General features: G+C 43.8%; 2 protein-coding genes across 16 annotated transcripts in view; one reads left to right on the plus strand and one right to left on the minus strand.

The window, feature by feature from the left end:
* TTC8 (tetratricopeptide repeat domain 8) overlaps positions 1-854 on the minus strand; it is a 37,184-nt gene extending 36,330 nt beyond the window's left edge. Inside the window, exon 1 of one of the 2 annotated variants that reach the window (XM_081173636.1) lies at positions 577-854. In XM_081173636.1, coding sequence (XP_081029762.1) covers positions 577-690 — 114 coding nt within the window. In that variant the 5' untranslated portion in view covers positions 691-854. The remainder of the gene's footprint in view (positions 1-576) is intronic. The other variant, XM_081173635.1, reaches the window with a different exon arrangement.
* An 8,846-nt stretch (positions 855-9,700) lies between these two features.
* The window catches only part of EML5 (EMAP like 5), a 100,750-nt gene continuing 88,875 nt past the window's right edge, over positions 9,701-21,575 (plus strand). For 6 of the 14 annotated variants that reach the window (XR_014002459.1, XR_014002460.1, XR_014002461.1 and 3 more), the window contains exon 1: positions 9,702-10,741. Coding sequence is in view for 10 of the 14 variants with exons in the window: in XM_081171910.1 (XP_081028036.1) it covers positions 10,545-10,741 (197 nt within the window). In the remaining 4 variants the exon portion in view is untranslated. Of the gene's footprint in view, positions 10,742-21,575 lie in introns of all 14 variants that reach the window. The other 8 variants (XM_081171909.1, XM_081171914.1, XM_081171916.1 and 5 more) reach the window with 4 other exon arrangements.

Raw genomic sequence — 21,575 nt, forward strand, 5'->3', positions numbered from 1 at the left:
ACTGCTGCTGTTAGCTGACAAGATATTCCAGCATTAGTCAGGCAACTACAGTAAGCCTTAAAATGTGTTTAAAATCCCTTGTCTAAGTTTCAGCCTGTAAGTGGAACCGCATCATTCATGACACCATGGAGCAAAGAAAGCTCTTTGTATCTGGTGCCTGGAGTCTTCTTGTCAAGGTGTGCATATTGCTGACGTACACAAACAAACAAACAAACAAGAGCAAAAAGTGCAACAGGCATAACTGTCAACCTTCCCTTTTTTGCGGGAAATTCCCTTATTTCAGCGCCGTTTCCCGCTGCTATCCCGGATTGTTAGATATCCCGTAGACTGTCTCCGGGACAGGTGAGGCTGCTGATCCCTTATTTTCAAATCCGAAAGTTGACAGCTATGGCAACAGGCAGTCTCCCACTCCTATGCAAAATGCCGGCGCGTGTGCACGGTAAGGGAGGGGACCTCCAAATGCACAAAGAGCCATTTTTATCTTTTAAATCTGCCTGCCCACGGGCCCATTTTACGTCCTTTCCCCCGGGGACCCAGCACCCCACACGCCCACACCCCGGCTCTACCCGACTTGACCTGGTCGCCGGGCTCCTTTTCCAGCAGCTGGGAGCAGAGATCCGAGCAGAGCTGGAACTTCCTCCGCCTGAAGTAACTCAAGGCGTGCAGCAGCGGGTCCATTTCCAGCCCCATTGCGGGCCAGAGGCGCGGCGAGTCGACGACGAGAACAGCGCGCCTCCTTTGGCGCCGCCGCGCTCCCTTCTGCCTAGGCCCCGCGCCCCAACTTAGCTTTGCCCAGCAACGCTACAGCCAGGGTCCTCGCCGGCGTGTAGTCGGCTAAGCAACTGCCTGCGCAGGAAAAACAGCAACAACAACCGAGTGGGAGCCTTAGCTCTCCTCGCTGCTCAGCCCTTCCCGCTCGCCTTGCGTGAGAAGTAGAGAGAGAGAGAAAGAGAGATGGTTGGCCTAAAAGACTCTTAGGAGTCGCGTCCCATTTCTCTTCTTCTGTGCTCTATTTTGTTTTATATTATTCCCCCTCTCCTTTGCAGGGAATTAAGGCTGCGGGTTGCTGGCAGGGTTCTTTCCCCTGGTGCTACTATATTATTGAGAATTTTTGTGTGTGTGTTTTTAAAGGGCAAGCTTTTCGCAGCAGGAATGTTTCGACTGTTTTTGTTTGTTTGTTTGTTTTGACTGCAATGAAGCTGCTTAAAAGCTCAAGAGCTCTGTCCGGGGAGCGAGAGGGCAATCCTGTATTTAGCAGTGACTGAAGAAGAAGGGACGTTCTTTTCATTTCTCAATTCTGGTGGGGTGGTTCGCCTGAGTCCAGCAATGAGGAGCTTGTGGCCCTCCAGATGTTCATAGCATCGTGAAATTGTAGAGTTGGAAGCATAAGAGCTAACCTCCCTCCCCCCAAGTTGATAAACATTGCCATTCAAACGTGTGTGCACACCATATCATGTGATCAGTTGTGTGGGGCGGGGCTTACCTGGGCCCCCCAATATTTTATTCAGGTTGGCACCCCAGGTCGGAAGAGACCCCGAGGTTCATCTAGTCCAACTCCCGGGAATGCAGGAATCTCAACTAAAGCATCCCTGACAGATGGCCATCCAACCTCTGCCTAAAAATGGCAAATGAAGTCCACCAGCGAGTACACCAGCTTCTGAGGTAGTCTGTTTTACTGTCGAACAGCTCTTACCGCCAGAAAGTTCTTCCTGATCTTTAGTTGGAATCTCCTTACTTGTAACTTGAATCCATTGGTTCAGGTCCTGACCTCAGGAGCAGGAGAAAACATCCATGAGGCAAGGTGATGCCAATACCTTGGGCATGCAGGATCCACCAGGGCAGCAGATCCAGTCTCCGAGGAGTGCATTGCCTGCTGCTGCTTCCGCAGTGGCAGTGAAAATTGGATCTGCCGCCACCTCGTCAGCCTCCTCCCGATGCCACTACTACAGCAGCCTCTTGGCAAATAGGAGTTGCTGCTCGTCTCCCACTTTTGTTCCCAATGTAGATCTTTATTCTCCCACTTGTTCCCGATGTAGATCTTCACTCACTCCTTTTCCCCTGGTGGGCATGGGTGCCAATTTGAATAAAATATTGAGGGGGAGGTAAGCGCCACCCCATAATATTGATCACCAATGCTATTTTTCTAGAAAAAGAGGTGCCAGAACTCACCATGAACACTTCCCTTGTTCTCTTATAACAGCAATGGCACCCACCTGAGAGGTGCCAGAACTGAGTTCCAGTGAGTTGCGGATGAAAAAAAGCCCTGTTGATCACAATGCGTGGCACACACACGCTATTTAAATGACAGTGCCTATCAACTGGGGGGGCTGCCCTCCCCTCCTCAAATATTTTATTGGGGAGGGCTGAAGGGACCTTGGCTCCTAGGAGGTGGCTCTTCTGGGACACCATTTTGTGGTTTGCCACAGGTGTCTTGGACCAGCCCTCTAACCAACAATAAGCGGTAATGGGAGTTGTAGTCCCAGAAGTATCTGAATCATTTCTTTATTTACTTCCTGTCCTTCACCCTGAAGGCCCACAAGTTCCTCTTGCCTGGTCTAAGTTGGACTAGGACTGAGGAGACCCAGGTTCAATTTCTCACTTGCTCATGAAGTTCACTGGATGATCTTGAGCCAGTTACTATCTTTCAGCCTAAGTTACCTCACACTGCTGTTGTGATGATACAGAAAACTCCTCTCTGAAACCCAAATGAACCATTGGCCTGACATACAGAGCTCTCCATGGTCTTAGATATGCTGCCTTGAGCTCCTTTGATTAAAGGTGGGGTATAAATATAAGAAGCAAATAATAAGAAACTGTGTGAGGTCTCATTATTATAGTATTATTATTATTTGCTACCACTGCTGTTGCAAGGTTTAATAGTAAAAGCAGGGTGGTGCTGTGTATAAAGTCCTTAGGAGCTAAAGAAAATCCATTTTGTGCTATGAAATACATTCATCATAATCCACTTCCTTTGCAAAGCCTTTCCTATAAAGTCAGTCTGACCTCTGCTTTGCTAACTACCAGTAAATCCCCATCTCTGCTACTCCATTAGCAAGCCCAGTGCCCTCCCTCTCTCTTCTGTCTTATGTGGGATGTGATCCTGTGCATATTCACAAATTCAGTGGGACTTACTCCTTGGTAATTGTATATAAGATTGCAGCTTGTAGTCACAAGAGTAAGGTTACCAGTTGTCCCCGTTTCCCAGGGACAGTCCCTGGATTTACAAATCAGTCCCCTGACAATATCTATCTATTTAGTAGGAAGTTGAAAAGTGTCGCCAGATTCATTGAAAAAAACTGGTAACCTTACACAAGAGTCCTAATTCTGTTCTTTACAGGGCAATCAGAGAGTTGATAGGACATGAGATCAAAAATGACAGGAGGAAGCAACAGCTATTATGTTAAACATGCTCATCTTCAGTATACCGTATTTTTCACCCTATAGGACGCACTTTTTCCCCTCCAAAAATGAAGGGGAAATCTGTGTGCGTCCTATGGGGCGAATACAGGCTTTCGCTGAAGCTTGGAGAGCGAGAGGAGATGGTGCGCACCGACCCCTCTCGCTCTCCAGGCTTCAGGAAGCTATCAGCAAGCCTGGGGAGCCCGCGGGAGTTCCCACAGGGCTCCCTAGGCTGCAGATAGCAGCCTGCTGCCTGGCGCGCCTGGCGCCCTGAAGCAGAGCACCCCGCGCGCCGGGCAGACATCCGCAGCCTGGGGAGCCCTGCAGGAGTTCCTGCAGGGCTCCCTAGGCTGCGGATAGCAGCCTGCTGCACAGAGCGCGGGGCGCCCTGAAGCAGAGTGCCCCGCGCTTTGGGCAGACATCGGCCAGCCCCACAAGCTCGGGGGACAGCGGGGAAACGCAGCGCCACCATCCCGCTGTTCCCCAACCTGGTTTGGAGGCTGGCGCTGGGGAGTCATCAGCCAGTCACAGCCAATACAGTGAAACAATCTGCATTTCATGTTCACATTAACTCTCTTGAGAACATGCTGTAGCACTATGGAGAAAAGCCTTAAATTATTTATTTATTTTTTTAAATACTATGCACAATTGGTTAGATTACCGGTATGTATTTATTTATTATAACCCCAGACATGCACATTGGGTTTTTTTAAAAAAATAGGCTTGTTTTATATGCCTTTTGAAAATTGTTATTCAAAATGTTGCACTATACATATAGAACTGCAGGTGAACAAACCCCGTTTCAGAATTTTTTTACTCCTTGTTGCAATGATTTTTGCCCAAGACATAGATCCAGTAGATTGTGCCCTCTCTCTTTAATTCTTTAGTACTACACATTGTGTTCGCTCCATAGTATTTCTTGATAGGTTTGCATCTCAAGTTGGTTGTCCAGTAAAGCTGTTTTACAGTCATGTTCTATAAAGTATAAGATACTGGTGTAGTGCATATATATGCATCAATCAAACATTTAAAAATGAAAATATTAGCCTGCACTAATTATACAAAAAGATATTAAAAACATACTGGAAAACACTGCAGATGCAGTTTAAATGCATATAAAGTATTGCTTTATGTCATTTTAGATCACATCATAAGATAGCCAGTTCTGCAATTGCAGTCACAGAACTAGAATTTTAAAGAGTTCTATATTTAGTTCTGTTGTCAGTTCAAAATCAAATCAAGCTGAGAGACGGAAATCAAATTTTCAGTGAAAGAACATTTGTAGGAAAATGAAGCAATTTAATCAGCCTATTTTTTGTGTTTCATTTATGCCATTGAGGCTTTCATATACAGTACTGTACACTGTGTTCAGTATAAGTTAGTGGTGCTCAATACAGAGTATCTATTTCAACTACAGTGGTACCTCGGGTTACATATGCTTCAGGTTACAGACTTCGCTAACCCAGAAATATTACCTCGGGTTAAGAACTTTGCTTCAGGATGAGAACAGAAATCATACTCCGGCGGTGTAGCAGCAGCAGGAGGCCCCATTAGCTAAAATGGTGCTTCAGGTTAAGAACAGTTTCAGGTTAAGAACAGACCTCCAGAACGAATTAAGTTCTTAACCCGAGGTACCACTGTACATGGATTATATCCACTTTTTTTAAAAAAAAAGCATACTGTGCATTATGAAAAGGATGCTACATGTATATGGCAAAATTCTTTTTGCATCTAGTGCACCTAGTGGTTTGAAGTGTGCTGTATGGGTAAATGTGAAAAGTGCTGGGTGATTCTTGTCACTGCTAGATATTAGTAGCAGGTGTTATAAATAAATATTTAGGCAAAGGATGTTGTAATCATGTTTATAATTTAGAACTTAATTTTCAGTGGACTGTGGAAATACAGAGTTTATATATCTTTCATAATAACTCTGTTAATAGGTTGCCTTTAGGGGTATGATATACACAAGATGGCTTGCCTTATGAAAATATATATATTATTATATGCATTACAACTTTTCTGTATTAATTGGTAATATTAATAGCTATTAATGGTACTCCATTCCAGTGGCACCATAGAGAAGTGGATATGCGACTTCACAGATCAATGCTTCAGCTAACAGAGCAGTGCCTCAACACAACACAATATAATCAGAGCCTCTGTTTCCATGTAAGCATAAAATATCAGATCTAATATGTGCTCCATCACATATGTTGTCTCATTGCACTTCTTTACTCTGGTTTTTGACATCTGAGGTGCATATTTTTAGGATCCACTTTATTTTTGTGATTGTAAGTTGTTTCAAACTGTTTATAATAGTGTGGAGACTTCCGGGTTAGCGCCATCGGCTAATGGCGGATTCCCTCCGAGCTCCGGAGGGAATCGGCTCTGTAGGATCTGGGTCTTGCTGCTGCGGCGACGCGGGGACCCTTAAAAATCACAGGCGGTGAAGCCTGTGAACCTGGTGACTCGGCGGGCACCATTTGCGCCCCCCGACCCGTGAAGGAGCCTTTTTAAAGGCTTCGGAACGGGGGACGGGGTGAGTGGCGCGGTGCTGAGAGTCGACTGCTTCTCCTACGGAGTGAAGCCGCATGCCATGGTCCAAGAGCGCTGACTTCTTCTTGTGAACAATTGGATCTTAAAGCAGCAACCCGTGAGTAGTACGGAAATTGGATCTCTAAAGAAAAATCTTTTTTTGAATTAGGCACGATCGGGGAAGGCGTAAACAGGAAGTCCGTCTCCCCGTCCTATAAATAATCTAAAGCAAGGACTAACTAACTAAGGTCGAGAGGATTTTTTCCTTCTTATTGGGCAAAGGATATTAATTTCACGATTTGGCAGTTTAAGTAATTTTTACTGGAGGATAAGAGCTAATTTTCGGAGCTGAAGTGCCAACCCGGGAGTGATCCGTGAGAGAGCCTGTTGGAGAGATATTGAAGAGCTTGACAGCTGTCAAATTAGCTGTCAAGACGGAAAAAGTGAACTTTGTTTCCTATTGTCTCTGCTGGTTATATTTGTTACAATTTGGTTATACTTTGTTGAAAATAAGGAAGAACTGATACAAACTAACTTGATCTTTGGATTTGAACTGGAAGGAATACTAAGTAACCAAAATCCCTCTAGAGGGGGTTTTGGGACATTACAAGAATGGCTGAAGGAGGGAAAACTCAAGCTAAATTGGACAGAATTTTCTTTCTCTTGGGAAAGTTACAAGGCCAAATTGATGTTTTGGCTACCAACATTGCAACCCTGGACTTAACAGTAAATAAGTGCATTGAATTTGATAAGGATTTGATCCGGGAAGTTCATGCAGTTGGACAAGAGGAGAAATTTGAGAACTTTGAGAGTGTGGAGAAAGAGACACATGTTGTTTTTGAGGAAAGGGAAGGAGGAGATGTGGTGTTGCAGATGACAAAGGAGAGCCAGAGTCCTGACATGATGGTTACAAAGGAAAACAAGAACTTGATGATGGAAATCTGGTTCAAATTGGAGATTGAAGAATGGAGAGATCTCCCTATGTGGAGATCTGAAGATCTAAGGATTAAAAATTTGATTAAGGTGAAAGCTGAAGCTTTGGGGACATTTGGACATGAAAGGAGCAAGAAACAAGATTTGGGCTCCACTTTTAAGTATGGTGGTCTGGCTGGAGGAAACATTGTCCCCATCGGGCCAGAGCATCTCCGAGACTTGGTGTTTAATATTAAGGACTACCAAAAAAAAAACGGCAGAGAGGAACTGTGAGACAGTTAAGAGCCTCGGACGTGAGATCTCCAGGCTGATAGCAGATTAAGACTGATGGACATTTGGGGGATTGAAACCGGGAAAGGGGACGGGGTGGGGTTTGGGGATCCAAAGGGCGTATAATTATAATTTGTTTTTCTCTTTTTATTCTGTTTTGCTATCAGTATGAAAAGTGGGGAACTCGTGGAAGGGAATTGGGGTCGACTTTAGAAAAAAGGATTTAAGAATGAGTACTGATGTATAAATTTTGATGTCTATAAGGTAAAATCGGGTTTTTAAAATGAATTAAATATAAAAGGGTTAAAAATTGGGGATAAGAACTTGTTGAATTTACAATTTGAATTGGAATATAAGAAGGGGAGGTGCGGGGAAGTCAGGGAAATATGTTATAGAAAATAAGGACTGTAAACTGTATATGTTTTTAATTTTTCTTTTTCTTTTTTCTTTTTGGCTTTTTAAAATGGAAAATTCTTAATAAATATCTATTTAAAAAACTGTTTATAATATTGTGTTTTAATGTAGTAACCTATGCTGGGACCTTAGGGAGAAGGTCAGGTAAATAATCATTATCACCATCATATTCTGATCACTATCATGGATACCAAAATTCTAAACTCTGTTGTAAATCTTCTTCAATTTTAAGAGTTCAGAACTGATTTTATCAACCAATGTAAATTATAACATTCCTATTGACTTTGTCAGGATCTTCAGTTTCAATTCATTCAATTTTAGCCTATTTTTCTCAGTTTAAAGGAATCCAGCAATGTTCCTGAAACAAATATAGTTTTTTATAATGATCTTGGAAAATGCATATGCAAATTGCCAACATAACTCAATTAGGGAAGAGTTTTAAAAGGCAAAATCTTTGCCAGCTGCTGCTTGAGAAAGTGTGCTCTGCAACATACAACAAGCAAAACTAGTAGCGTACACAGTAGCTGTGAGAAGTAAATATACAGTGAATCACTAAATAAGAATCACTCCAAGTTAATTTGTGCCAATGTTTTTGATGGAGGCAGAACATAGGCAAGTATTCTGTCACGTTACTTCGAAGGAGCAAGCTGACCAATGAGGCTCTTGGAGTGCTCCTGAATCTATTGTTAAGATTGGAGAGCCAGGTTTTGATGGCATCCAGCAAAGTAGTACCGTAAATTGCTAAGTTTTTGGGTGTTGGACTTTGCAACAGTTACATCTCTGTAACCAAGAGGTGAGACACAAGGTGCTTCTTTGTGGCTATTTGGTAACTAAGCTGGTGCAGAATGTGGTAGTCTGCTTTCTGAGAGTGGACCACAGAGAGCAGATAATACTAGCAGCCCAGTTTCCTTCCCAATTGGCTATCAGCATAGACTGATTTCTGGCCTATAAAGCTCTTCATGTTCAGACCCTATACTGCTGCTTCTCTCATCTCCATACTCAAACCAATTGTAATAATATCAACACCAAGTTTTCCAGTGATCCTGTTTATGCTGCCAAAACAGCATTACCCATGCACAAGACAGAAGTATCAGCAGACTGAGTAGCCCCATATTATGCATAATAATGAGAGACTAGGGAAGGCAGGGGCCTGGTAACTGGGTGGGGAGTAGCTATGGCAGGAGGACAGATACAAATTGATAAAGGGTAGAAGTAATTAATCCTTGCCTGGAAATGTCATTTCCTGGTTTATACTGAGAAGCTGCTTTTAAACGTTGCCAGAGACAGAATTGAGTGTCACCCATATCAATCAATGGAGAAATCCAACATTTTAATGTAGCTTGGAATGTGCTCCAGTACCTCATGCCTCCCCAAAATTGCCAAAAATTGCACCTGAACAGAATCTAAGGCTCTGAGTAGGTACTTTACTTATTTATTTAACTGCAACACACCATCTTTCTGGCCCTTTTAAAACGTTACAAAACGAAGTCAATGGATACTTGTCAGGCTAACAACCGTTTGTGGATAAATTCAGCACCATGGAGAGTTATACAGAATCACGCCGCGTTCATGCGAATTGCGCTGCAACGAATGCCGAGAAGAGAAATAGTTGAACAGAATTAAGGCTGTTCACTCCAGATCTCTCTCTCTGTGTTTGACCTGTTTGAGTTTCGATGTGTCGATTTTTAAAAAAAACAAAAAAACCCATGCTTTGAAAAGATATACCAATGAACGTCCACATGCACTCGGTTTACAGTACAGCAGGCGAAATGTAGTTTGGGGCATGTTTTCATCTGAATCTGGCTCTGAGGTGAAACGGAGCAGAAGGTTTCCGAACCACACCAGCCGGCAACTGAATTAAACGACAAGAGACGGTTTTATAAGGCTTCGAGTAAGATAACTAAGCAAGGAAAACTATTCGGTCAGGGAAGGAGGGACAGCTGCATTCCTCATGCGGTGAAGGTCGTGTTTGAAGTCTTGAAGGGAAGCTTTTAAATGTTCGATGTTTTATTGTGTTTCTATATTTTTGTGGCAGCAGCCCAGAGTGGCTGGGGCAGCCCAGTCGGATGGGGGCATTTCATTAGTAATAATAATAATAATAATAATAATAATAATAATAATAATAATAATAATAATAATAAAGCGTCGTTTGGTCTCCCCGACTTAACATTTTGACCCATAGCCGCCTCCCCTTTCCCCTCAGGTAGCCTCCTCCCGGCTGCTTCCCCTCCCCCACGCTGCCTCCCCGCCCTTTTCTCCTCAGGTGGCGCGAGGAAGCCGCGAGGACAAGGACGGCCATTACGCCTTGAAAGTCCACTTTCAAGGGCGGGGAAAGCTGGAGGGGGGGGGGTAAAGGGAAAGGGACATCTTCCAGCTCATGGAAAGGGCGCCATGAGGAGAGGACGACGACGACGACGACGGCAAGAAGGGTGACAGACTGCGCAGGCGCAGAGTACAGGGAAAGTGTGTGCGGCGGCGGCGGCGGCGGCTGAGGATTGACGTCGCGCGAGGCGGATCTCGAGCCGACGGAGGCAGAAGTCGGAGCGCCGAGCGCCCGGGCTGCTGAGGCGCGGAAGGGGCTCGGGGTCCGTCGCCGGGCTCGGGCTGGAGTTTTCAGCCGCTGAGAGGGGGTGACCTCCAGGCCCAGCAGGTGGATGGTAGTGGAGGAGCCGAGGCCGAGCCGCCGCGCAGCCATGTCTAGCAGGAACGGCGGCGGCGGCGGCGGCGGCAACAGCAGCAGCAGCAGCGCTGCCAGGCTGAGGCGAGCCCAGCGCGTCCCGCGACGCCTTCTGTGAGGAGGACGGACGGACTGGCGGCTGTTCGGGAAGGCTCCATGCCGGCGGCCAGGGACTGAGCGAGGGGAAGACACCGATTCCTGGGCTTGAGGGGACCCTTTCTTTCCACCCTCACCCCCACCTACCCACCCACCCACCCCGCTCCGGGGCTCCGGCAGGAAGGACCCCGACCTCCAGGCGGGAAGGGGAAGGCGGGCCATGGCTGACCGGAGCCCCCCGAACTGCCACCTGAGGCTGGAGTGGGTTTACGGCTACCGGGGCCACCAGTGCCGCAACAACCTTTACTACACGGCCGCCAAGGAGATCGTCTATTTCGTGGCGGGGGTCGGGGTGGTCTACAGCCCCCGGGAGCACCGGCAGAAATTTTACCTGGGGCATCAGGACGACATCATCAGGTAGGGGGGAGGGGACACCACCCAACCCCGCCGGGAAGCCCTTTCCTTCCTTCCTTCTCTCCCCCTCTCCCTCCCTCGTTTCCATTCCCAGCTCTCCTTTAAGCGCCGTCTCTGCAGGAAGACTTGTCAGAGGAGGAGAACGCGCTCGATCGACACAGACAAGCGCTGCCTTTCCTCCCGCCTTGCGAAAAACAGCAGCGACAGGCAGGCGCCCTCCTTAGGGCATCAGGGTCCTCGTTTGATCCCAGTCTACAGAAGCGCCGTATTAATCTGGGATTTCCCCCCACCCCCACTCCCCTCCCTATGCAATATTATCTCTCTTCCCTATTCGAGGAGGGTGTGTGTGTCTGTTTATTATTATTATTTATTTACTATCCTAGGGGCCGGCCAGCTCTTCTTCCGCGTTCACTGCAGTTTCACTCTCTTTCGTGATCTGGATAATAGTAAATGCCCGGGAAACAATCTTCTCTCTAGTTGTCAAGGGCAGTTGTTAATAGGCGGTTATCTCCTTCTGCTCTCGGGAGTAACGGAAAAGTTTGTTAGGCTGATGCCTGGGTATCGATCTTCCTTCTTTCCTTCTCTTTCTTGCTTCCAGAAAACCCCAGAAATCAACATTTTTACCTTATAAATACAGATAGAATTTCCTGTATTCATATCCCAGCCCCCACTCTGTCTTTCTCACAAACACATCTGTTATCTGAGATCTGTACTGTTGCGATTGCTGAGATCAACTAAAGGTGCCCTCTTAACAACACTAACCTCCTGCCTGTTTCACTCAGCCAAAGGCACATAGAGAGGTGTTCTCAGGCTGCTGTTTGCACCCTTCATTATGAAACTACCTCTCCTTGGGAGTTTACAATAGTCCAAGCTTAAAATCTTTCTGCAGCATTGTAAGGTCTTCAAGTATCTTTTCTGACCGGCTTATGTGAGTGAGGAGTAGTGTGTACTCTATCCCTAAAACACAGGCTTGAATTCTGACATGTATACATTTTGCTCCATTTCCGCAAAGTACACTGTGTAAATCCAGTTTATATTTGTCCAGTTTGCCAAAAGCAAAAACAAAACCTAGTACTGCAGTACAATATACCCACATCTCACCTCTAGGTAGCTGATTTTCTTAAATCTCTCTTATTTATTAAAGTCAATAAATTTATAAATATTTACTGTTGGTAAATTATATAATGTGTGACCCACTTCTGCAGCTTTAAATATTTCTTTATTTGTGTTCGGCTGTTAGAAATCACAGTTTTACACTTTTAGTATTGGTGCTCATAGTTGGTAGAATTGCCAAACAATTTTTAGAAGTATCAGTTTTGGAATCTGTTTAGTCTTAGGGGTGGCAATTGATGAGACTAAATCTAAATTTTGAAGCAGTTTTGCTTTGGTTTGCTTAAACATTTTATTTATTTTAGACTGGTGACAATGGAATTTCGCACAGTAATTTGTTATTTTTTCTCTTGAAATTGTATATTATATACACAACAAATGGCAGTTGTGGATCCCTAATACGAAAAAGGCATTGCTTCCTGTTGAATTCTGAACTTCCGGTGGTCTCATATTTTTTCCTTGAATGTTAAATTTCTGAACAGTTCTTATACACTGGGTTGGTGTTTTAATCATGGTGGCGTGTGCTGACTTGGCATTCATTACTGAGACTTGGTTGGGGGAGATGGGTGTGCCAGATCGTTCATGGCTGTGCCCCACTGAGGACTCAATGCAGCACCAAGCTGGCTTAGAGAGCCAGGAAGGTGGAGTTACCAGAGTTCATTCTCCCTTACCAGGAAACCTCTCTACTGTGGCGGGGGTCTAGAGCAGGCATAGGCAAACTCAGCCCTCCAGATGTTTTGGGACTAAATCTCCCATCATCGAGGACCAGTGGTCAGGGATGATGGGAATTGTAGTCTCAAAATATTTGGAGGGCCGAGTTTGCCTATGCCTGTTCTAGAGCAGTGTTTCCCAACCTTTTTTGGGCAAAGGCACACTTGTTTGATGAAAAAAATCTCGAGGCACACCACCATTACAGCCCCGTGACGTCAGCGCGCAGCGTCACGCCGGGAGGGACGCACGAAAGTGTAAGTTTCAATTTTTTTCCCTCCCCCTTGCCGGGGAACCTCCAAGCTTTGGGGGTGGGGGGGAGGAGGCAGCAAAGCGAGGCAGGAAGGAGAGCACGGCTTGGCTGGGTGAGCTTTGGCAGGGGCAGGGAATGAGAGCCGCGAGGCGGGCGCTGCGGACGGAGGCGCTGCCCGCCGAGCTCGCAGGCAGCCAGGCAGGCAGACGGCGAGAGCCCCGCGCTGGGCGGCCTCTCCTCGCCGCCGCCACCCCGCCTCTCGCCGCCTGACTCGCCCGCCTCCCTCCAGGCAACATCTCGCGGCACACCAGGCAACATCTCGCGGCACACTAGTGTGCCGCGGAACAGTGGTTGGGAAACACTGTTCTAGAGGGTCTGTATCATACACTGAGTCTTAGATTAGGGATGCTGTTGTTGTATTGTGTTGACCAATAGCCTCCCTGACAGAGCTGGCTGAGGTAGTCTCAAGCATGGCGTTAGAGGAATCTCAAACCATAATACTGGGTGACTTTAATACCCATGCCAAGGCTGCATTGGACCAGCACAAAGTAGCATGGCCTCCATGGCAACCATGGGTCTGTCTTAGGTTGTTATAGGACCCATGTACAGAGCAGGATTACCCTTGGTCATTACTCCAGGTGGTGACAGGTGTGACGAGTCAGGAATTGGGGTAGCATTTCTGTGACTCATATATCATGGTTAGACAACTTTCTGATGAATTTTGGACTGAAGGCAGCTATCCTGCTCTGCAGTGATGGGACCAGTTATGATGGCCTGCCTCCAGAGACTTATGGATCTTGATGGATTCCTGAATACTTGTGGGGACTTGGGGAGAGGCTCTTGTTTCATTGTTGAATGGTGAAATGCAGAGGGCTATTGACACAATAGCTCCTGAGCATTCTGTGCAGTGTTGCAGGTACTGATATTCTAGGACACTATGAGTGATGAAACAGGCTGGATGATGGCTAGAGTGCCAGTGGTTTAGATCTCACTCTGAAGCTGACTGAGCACTGATTAGAGAGCATAATTGCACCTACTTTGTAATTTAGATACTACGGTTATGGTTCCAGTTCCAGCAGAGGTGTCAAATGCTTTGTCTTTTCCAATTTATGGGATCAATTTCAGTTTATGATGACATCAACAGAGTGCTAGCAAGAATGTGCCCAACTTTGTGCCCTCCTGACCCCTAGTAAAATCAAGCTGGGGGATTGATTAGGTGGATCCAGAGTGTGGTGAACACATCTTCACATGGGTAGGAGGTTCTGCAACTTTAAAGGAAGCAGTGGTGCAGCAACTACTGAAAAAGCCAGCCCTGAACCTGGTTGCCTCCTTTCTGGTGACTGAGAAGGTTGTGCAGGATCAAGTTTAAATTAATTTTAAACTTATAAAGATTTTTTTTATGTTTGTGAAGAGCTCTTTGTACTGTAAGAAAATGCTAGCTATGCTGGTGGAGTGAAAACTAAATTATTTACACAAGGAGGCATTATTAGTATTTGTTTTGGATATGAAGTACCACCCCATATCATGCCTAATGTGTAAAGTCTAGAAGGCATTGTAGGCTCTTTTCTTTCTTTGTCTTTCTGCTTATAGTACTGCATGGGCTTGAAAAGTTGTAGCTTGCATTTGGATATCTGAAATGTCATGCTCTAGAAACAATACATGTTTACAATGAGGCTTAGTAAAAGCATTGGCTTATGGGCTGTGTCTTTATATACAACAATAGGCTACAATATCTGTAATATGTGTGATTCTATGCACAGTTATGTAGAAATCACTGGAGCTTACTCCTGAGAGAAGATGGATAGAATTACATTGTAATAACACTGATAGTCATAGTGCTGAAGGGCACAAACCTGTAGATACTTTTTGCATAACTGACTTGTTTGAAACTCTGAACCTACACTTAAAATCTCAAATTTGCTGCAAACTTTATTAAAAATTTAAAAGGATAATATCTATTGTCAGGTGCAATGTTTTGTAGTTGAGAGAATATATTTTAGCTACCATTCCTTTGATGGTGAGAGCTACAAAAAAGGCACTTGTAAGCATTTAGGTGGGAAGGGTCAAGGAAGAGTTTATTTGTCATGACTTTCAACCTGAGGAACTTGCAGTGTGCAGCAGAAGACTCAGATAAGGACAAGGTTCAGGCTGTTTCCCTGACAGAAGAACTAACAGAACCACCACAACTCATATGATGAGTCCCCTGCAGTACCTCTATCATCCTCAGCCTCACAAAATCAAAGTCTGCAAAATAGGACAAATGTCATTTAACCACCTTGCCAACCAATTGCACTTCAGATCTTATTAGCCTTTAGAAGACTTCAAGTGGCTAGCTCCAGCAAAAACAACATCTTCCTATATATGCCTTAGTAGCAGGACACTTCAGCCAGCAGGGCCCCTGTGGAGCTCTCTAAGGTCTTGTTTGTGACTGCTTTGGCCTGACTTGATTTGCCTCCAGCAGCCACTGTGTGCTTCCCTTGCTAGCCTTTCTACTTCTCTTTCAACTTCCCATACCCACTTTAAGAGGACCAACTCACACTTTGAGGATGATCTAGAGCAGGGATGGCTAATCTGTGGCCCTCCTGTAGTTGTTTGACTCTACCTCCCATTAGCCCCAGCTAATATGGCCAATGGTCAGGGATTATGGGAGTTACTGTCCAGCAACATCTGGAGGGCCATTAATTAACCACCCCCTGATCTAGATCCACAGCAAATTCATTTCCAAAGTACATAGTTTCCCACACTCTAGGCTTGGTTCCTCCATTCCAAACTGGAGCAAACTTCACTTGCTTTTTGTATAAAGATTAGAAACACTGACCCCAGACCTTCAAAGCACTATTGTGATATAAGGACTAGTCCAATGGCATGATCTGTTAGTCTTTAACACTTTAAATGTCAGATGTATAGTGCAGGTTTAACCACCCCACAATAGAAACAAGTGTATAATCCTTTATTTTCTTCCATAAAAGTGTGTGACTACCAATGCATAAGGAAAAAAGTGAAGCACTGAAATTGAAGGAAGTAGAAATCTTTATTTGTTGGAGCATTATGTCATGCTGCTATGCTAAAGGTTTTATGTTTAAGTTATAAGGAACTGGAGGAGTACACTGTTATTTATTTCTCTTTCCCTCCAAAGAGCAGCATAAGAAGCTGGTAGATGGAGGTAGGTACTATCCACCTTAATTTCATCCTCTTGTTGACACATCATGCATGCCCTAGTACATGTTTTTATGTTGGACAGTGGAGTGCAGTTGACAGTTACTGTTATTGGCCATGTTTATAAATAAGACATGGATTGTTTAGCTCAAATGTAGTTTGTTTGTACATGTGAGCCTGTTCTGGCAAGTTAATGATAATTAACCCAACAAATCTCTGTATGAAGCCATGATTTGAAGTTGGCTTATGAATGGTAACCATGGTTTATTGTTACATCTGAACCTGCAGTCTTGGGTTAATCATGGTTAGTTTTAGTGTTCAACCAAAACTGCTCATCCAACTACAGATTCATGAGGCAAGAGTGGCTAGAAAACAAAACCATGCCCAGTGCTAAGTGACTCTTGCTGATGCTTTTCCAGTCCTTGCACTCCTTTCTCACTCATCCTGGTAACAGGCTCCTTTCACTGCTCACCTCCTCCCTGGCAAATTATTGGTCTCCAGTTCGTATGCTTACCTTTACCAATAGAAATTTTAGAGAGGAACTGACTATTTTGTTAGCATTGGTTTAGGTCTAGTTGTTGAAAGCACAGCCCTACACTTTGCTGGTTACCCTAATTGTTACACACACGAGGAGGAATTCAGTGCAGTGTGACACTAAGGAGATTGTTCTGTTGCAGTAGCTGAAGAAGTCCTTGTGTGGGCTTCAGCTAGTGGGATCAGTTTAATAAATCTGTCCTAAGGGAATTAAAATAAATACTTCACATGGAGGAAACAGCAAAATAAGGGGCTTCTATTTAGGATTCTAGTCCTATAGCCACTTACATGGGACTAAGTCAGTGGGGATTACTTCTAATCAGACATGCAGAAATCTGCAGCAGATGACAGGATGCCCCAAGGAACTTTTCATCTAAAATTCAACACAGAGAAAACAGCAAAGGAAAGGTATTCAGTTCAGAAGTCTAGATCTTAACCCATTTATGTGGGAGCAACTCTCACTTTCTGTTATAAACTATAACTGCATTGTGCCCTATTATTTATTTTTAAAAATGAGACTTCTTTTTGTAAGCTCAGAGTAGTAAAACTTAACACCAGCAGCAACACAGTGGTTGTCTTCCACTCTTGCATGCCCCTTGGGCTATTTAACTAAATTCTTTTTGTATTTGTTGAAATCTTGGGGTTCCTACTGATGCCTCCCACTTGTGCATGGATGGTGCCATTTTGGCTACACAAGCAATGGCACTCACAACCTTAAATAGATGTTGAAATCATAAGAATACAGGTCCCTGTCACAAGGAACTTACAATTTAAAATTCAAAACTCAAAACAGAGGAAACAAGAAAAGAAGAATCAAATACTGCATCTTGTTCATAAGAGTAAGTATCGGGCAGTATCATGTACACAGTTACATGGGAGTAAGTTCTACTGAACTCAGTGGTGATTTCCTCCAAGTAGTCATGTAGATATTTGCACAAGAATACAGGTCTCTGCCCTAAGGAGTCTACAATCTAAAATTCAACATAGAGGAAGAAGGAAAATAAAGACCCAACTCCTATCCTCACTTTTACACAGGAGTAAGTCACACTGAACTTATTGGGGATCATTTCTGAGTAGACATGCACAGAGTTGCACAGAAAGACAAGTTTTGACCCTAAGGAAGCACCAGTCTTTGGGGAGGGATCCCAAATCTGACCCCTCCTGTATCATATTTTCTACTTGCAGAAGAGGAGCGCTGCTCACTTGCAAATTCCTGGGTAAAGAATATGCAGGAGGTGCGCACACACCAGTCTACTGTCTCTTGGGATTTGGGAGTTCTGTGTTTCTTTGTCCCAGCTGACTAAACTGATGGACTACCACCCATGGTTGGGCCAGATAGCCCAGAAGGTTGAAGAAAGGCAGACATAGAAAAATAGAAGCAATACAGTTAACAAGATGGAGGGGTTGGTTTGGCTAGTACGCTTGCCTTCTCTCTCATGGAGCAGGCTACAACCTGTGTCATCAAGCTGGACTTCATGGTCGTTGTAACTTTCACAATATGTCTGCCAGTGGCTCATGTACAAATTTAACAGGATACAATGACAAGATTGCACTTTGTGTGATTCTTTGGGGAAGGAAATTGTGAGGAATTACAGAGGGCTGCTGTCCAGGATCTCTTTACCATAGCAATGTCACATTTGGAGTACTGTGTATAGTTATATTTGTTCAGTTGCATCTCTAAGAAATACCATAGAACTTGAAAATGTGCAAGTAATAAGAAACACCAAGTAGATAAAGCTATATCTTCTGATGGCTGAGACAACTTGCTACTTAAAACCCATCAATGAAGAAGACAGACAAATCCAATTTGGGAGTTCTGTAATCTCTTCACTCCTGCTGAAACCCCCCAGTCCTGTGTAAATTGTCCACTACACCTCAGATAATGAAAGGAAAAGAAGCAGGGCCTCTGAATATTCTCTGTGTTGAATGAATAGGTTCATCACTAGTTCATTCTGCATAGTAACTAAGGCTGCAGTCCTCCACGTTTAGTCACAGTAAGGCCCATTGAATTCCATGGGACTTTCTTCTGAGTAGTGTACATAGAGTAGTAGTATAGGATTGCACTATAAACTTTGGTACTCGTGCTCATTTTAGACATTGAAGAAAATGTGACCAAGCTTATAATTTATAAAAAAGCAGTAGCTACCACTCAGAGTGGCCATCTTTAATACTTAAAGATTATAGTAATAGACCAGAACAAGAACCATATGATAACAGAAACAAGTATTTTTAAATCTCAGCCACACTAATTAAAATTTGCCCTTTTTTATTAAAATTGAGTTACACCTATTAATCTGCTAATAAAGCTGATTAACAATGGAATCCTACACACTTTTCCCTGAAGTAAGCACCATTTAACTCAGTGGGACTTACTTCTGAGTATACTCTGCCTAGGGCTGCAGTGTCAGTCCTATTGGATGCACTGCAACTTCTGTGTAAATGCAGGCTAGCATTACACAGCTTGGAGCACTAGTTTTTCTGGGAGGACACCTAAATTAATTTTGAAATAAAACACAGTCCCCTCCTTATATCTTTGTGTGCATTTTGTTTCTGTTGAAAATGCTGTGAACCTTCATCAGTATTAATTGATTGGAAATGTGTTACCTTCTGCATGAAATGGGCAATGATATGGTAGATATAGATGAATGACTAAGAAAAACCTGAGTATAATGTACTGAAATTCATTAATTTGTTTTAGGTGTTTTATGAAACAGTGGCATGGACAACCTGTGAAAAAATGGGGGAATCTTCCTCATATATTTTTACTATGTGTCTTTACACAATAGACTGAGTACTAGTTAATTTAGTGAAAGGGCATACATTGGAACCTGACAATTGAGTTTTAACAAGGAATTCATATATATGAGAGAGATGGTAATTTCTTACTTATATTATATAAAAAAGTTAAAGAAAACCTTGTAGTGAATTTCATTAGAATTTCATTATTAGACTTTAATTTGGATATATTCCTTTTATCACAACAGTATTCACACAGGATGAATAGATTAATTTTACAGTGCAGTTATCTGACAACAAAATAAATGTCCTCCTGACTTTTAGAACTATGTCAATCCTTGTTCTCAGTTTATAATCCCTCAGCAAGAACAAGCAAGGTGAATTATGCTTTATCTTTCATCAACACAAGGTTTCAGACAGTGTCTGAATGATTTATGAAGATTTACTAAGATTAGTCTGTGAATTTTTAAGCTTGATTTCTTTTTAGGATTCCAGAATAGGAGAATTTGAAAACCAGAGTTTGAAATTTTGCACTTTCATATGATATTGCAGCCATATTATTTGATCATTTATCTGGTGTTAAAAGGGTCCTGAAAATAAGGTTTATTGTGGCAATCTAACCTCCAGAATATCGCCTTGCCTGCCTGGATGTTCCTAAAGGCCTGTTCATGCACTACTTTGTTCCTGGTGAATCTGCCTGGCATGTTAAAACATATCACCTTGGTAAATGGACATCAGAAGGACAGCATATAGTGCATTTTCAAGCCAAAAGCACTGCTATGCTTTCCTGCTTGGTTCCACAGTGTGCCAACATATTCATGGCTTTTCTAGAACAATGCTTCCTCTGCTCCTATCCACAAAGGTATCCCATCTATCTAAGATTGATGACATTATCTAGGCCACAGGTAGGAAGGTCTTGAGAAAGTCCCCTGGGACTTCCAACAATATTCAACCCAGCATCACTCTGAGCTTGGACCAGTCCATGCAGCAGATTCACATTCTGCATACTACTGTGCAACCACACAGTGGTTATTGGGAACTAGGGATAGAGGAGAAACTGATTCAGTTTGCATTTAAAAGTGAGCCTACCTAATTTGTACTTTCTGAAACAACACAAGAACCGAAACACGACCTCAATCAAAATTCACACTGAATTTTGCAATGTTGTTCTCCAGCCAGGTAATATGAGTGAAAACAATGTACAAAAAAGCATTATATTACAGGAATTTGTTTTGGGGGGGAAAGTATATTAGGAAGAGGTAAGGTAAGGGTAAAGGACCCCTGGATGGTTGAGTCCAGACAATCTTGACTATGGGATGCAGCATTCATCTCGCTTCAGCCTGAGAGAGCTGGAGTTTGTCTGCAGAATTTCATACAAACATATTGTGTTGAGAAATTTGCACTAAATTGCTTGTTGTTATTATTATTATTATTATTATTATTATTATTATTATTATTATTATTATTATTATTATAATATTTATTTATATCCCGCCTTTCCCCTTCAATTTAAGATTTGAAAAATTAGAAATTGAGCAGAACTAAAATGGACAGATTCACCCATCCCTACTGCGTACAACACATTAAAAAATAACTATCTTGCAACTAGGCAAGCAGCTCACACAGCCTTTCCTTGATTCTCACATGCCCACAAGCAGAGCTAGAACAAATCAGAACCACAACGAGTGGGATTAGACCACACTGAGAGCCAGCTCACCAATAACTAAGGGTGAGACAGCTGCCTTAAGCGGTACCTGAAAGAACTGGCACTGAGGAGGAAGAGGAAGCTGCCGCCGTGCTGCTGCTTTACATAGAAGGGTTGCCATAACTGTGTAAAGTGGCAGCAGCAAGGCAGTGGCTTCTCTTTCTCTTCTTCTCCTCCAGATGCTACACCTCTCTGGGTGGCTTCACAGCCTATTATGAGAACCTAGTTGCTGAGTGCCTAGATAGCAGCAAGCCTATAGGAAAGCAGCAAGCTACTGCCCCTCTGCTGCTGCCACCACTTTATACAGCGACTACAGTGACTATGCTGTGCGAAGCAGCAGAAGTGGGGCAGCATCTTTGTCTTCCACTTTGTCACCACCTTCTCCTCCCTTGGCCATTTCCCCCCAAAATATGGGTCCCCTCCCCCATTTAATCCCCACAACACTTCTGTGAAGTAGGCTTAGGCAGAGAGAAAAAGCTTCATGGCTGAGTGGGAATTTGAATTCTGGCTTCCCGGGTCCAAATCCATCACACTAACTACTACACCATACTGGCTCTTCAGTGGACTGTCATCTTTGACCATTGGTCATGCTGTCTGGGGGATGGTGAGTGCTTGGTGCTGTACAACCATGTGAA

The sequence above is a fragment of the Podarcis bocagei genome (genome assembly GCF_964188305.1).
Source record: "Podarcis bocagei genome assembly, chromosome: 1".
Classification (NCBI taxonomy): Eukaryota; Metazoa; Chordata; class Lepidosauria; order Squamata; family Lacertidae; genus Podarcis; species Podarcis bocagei.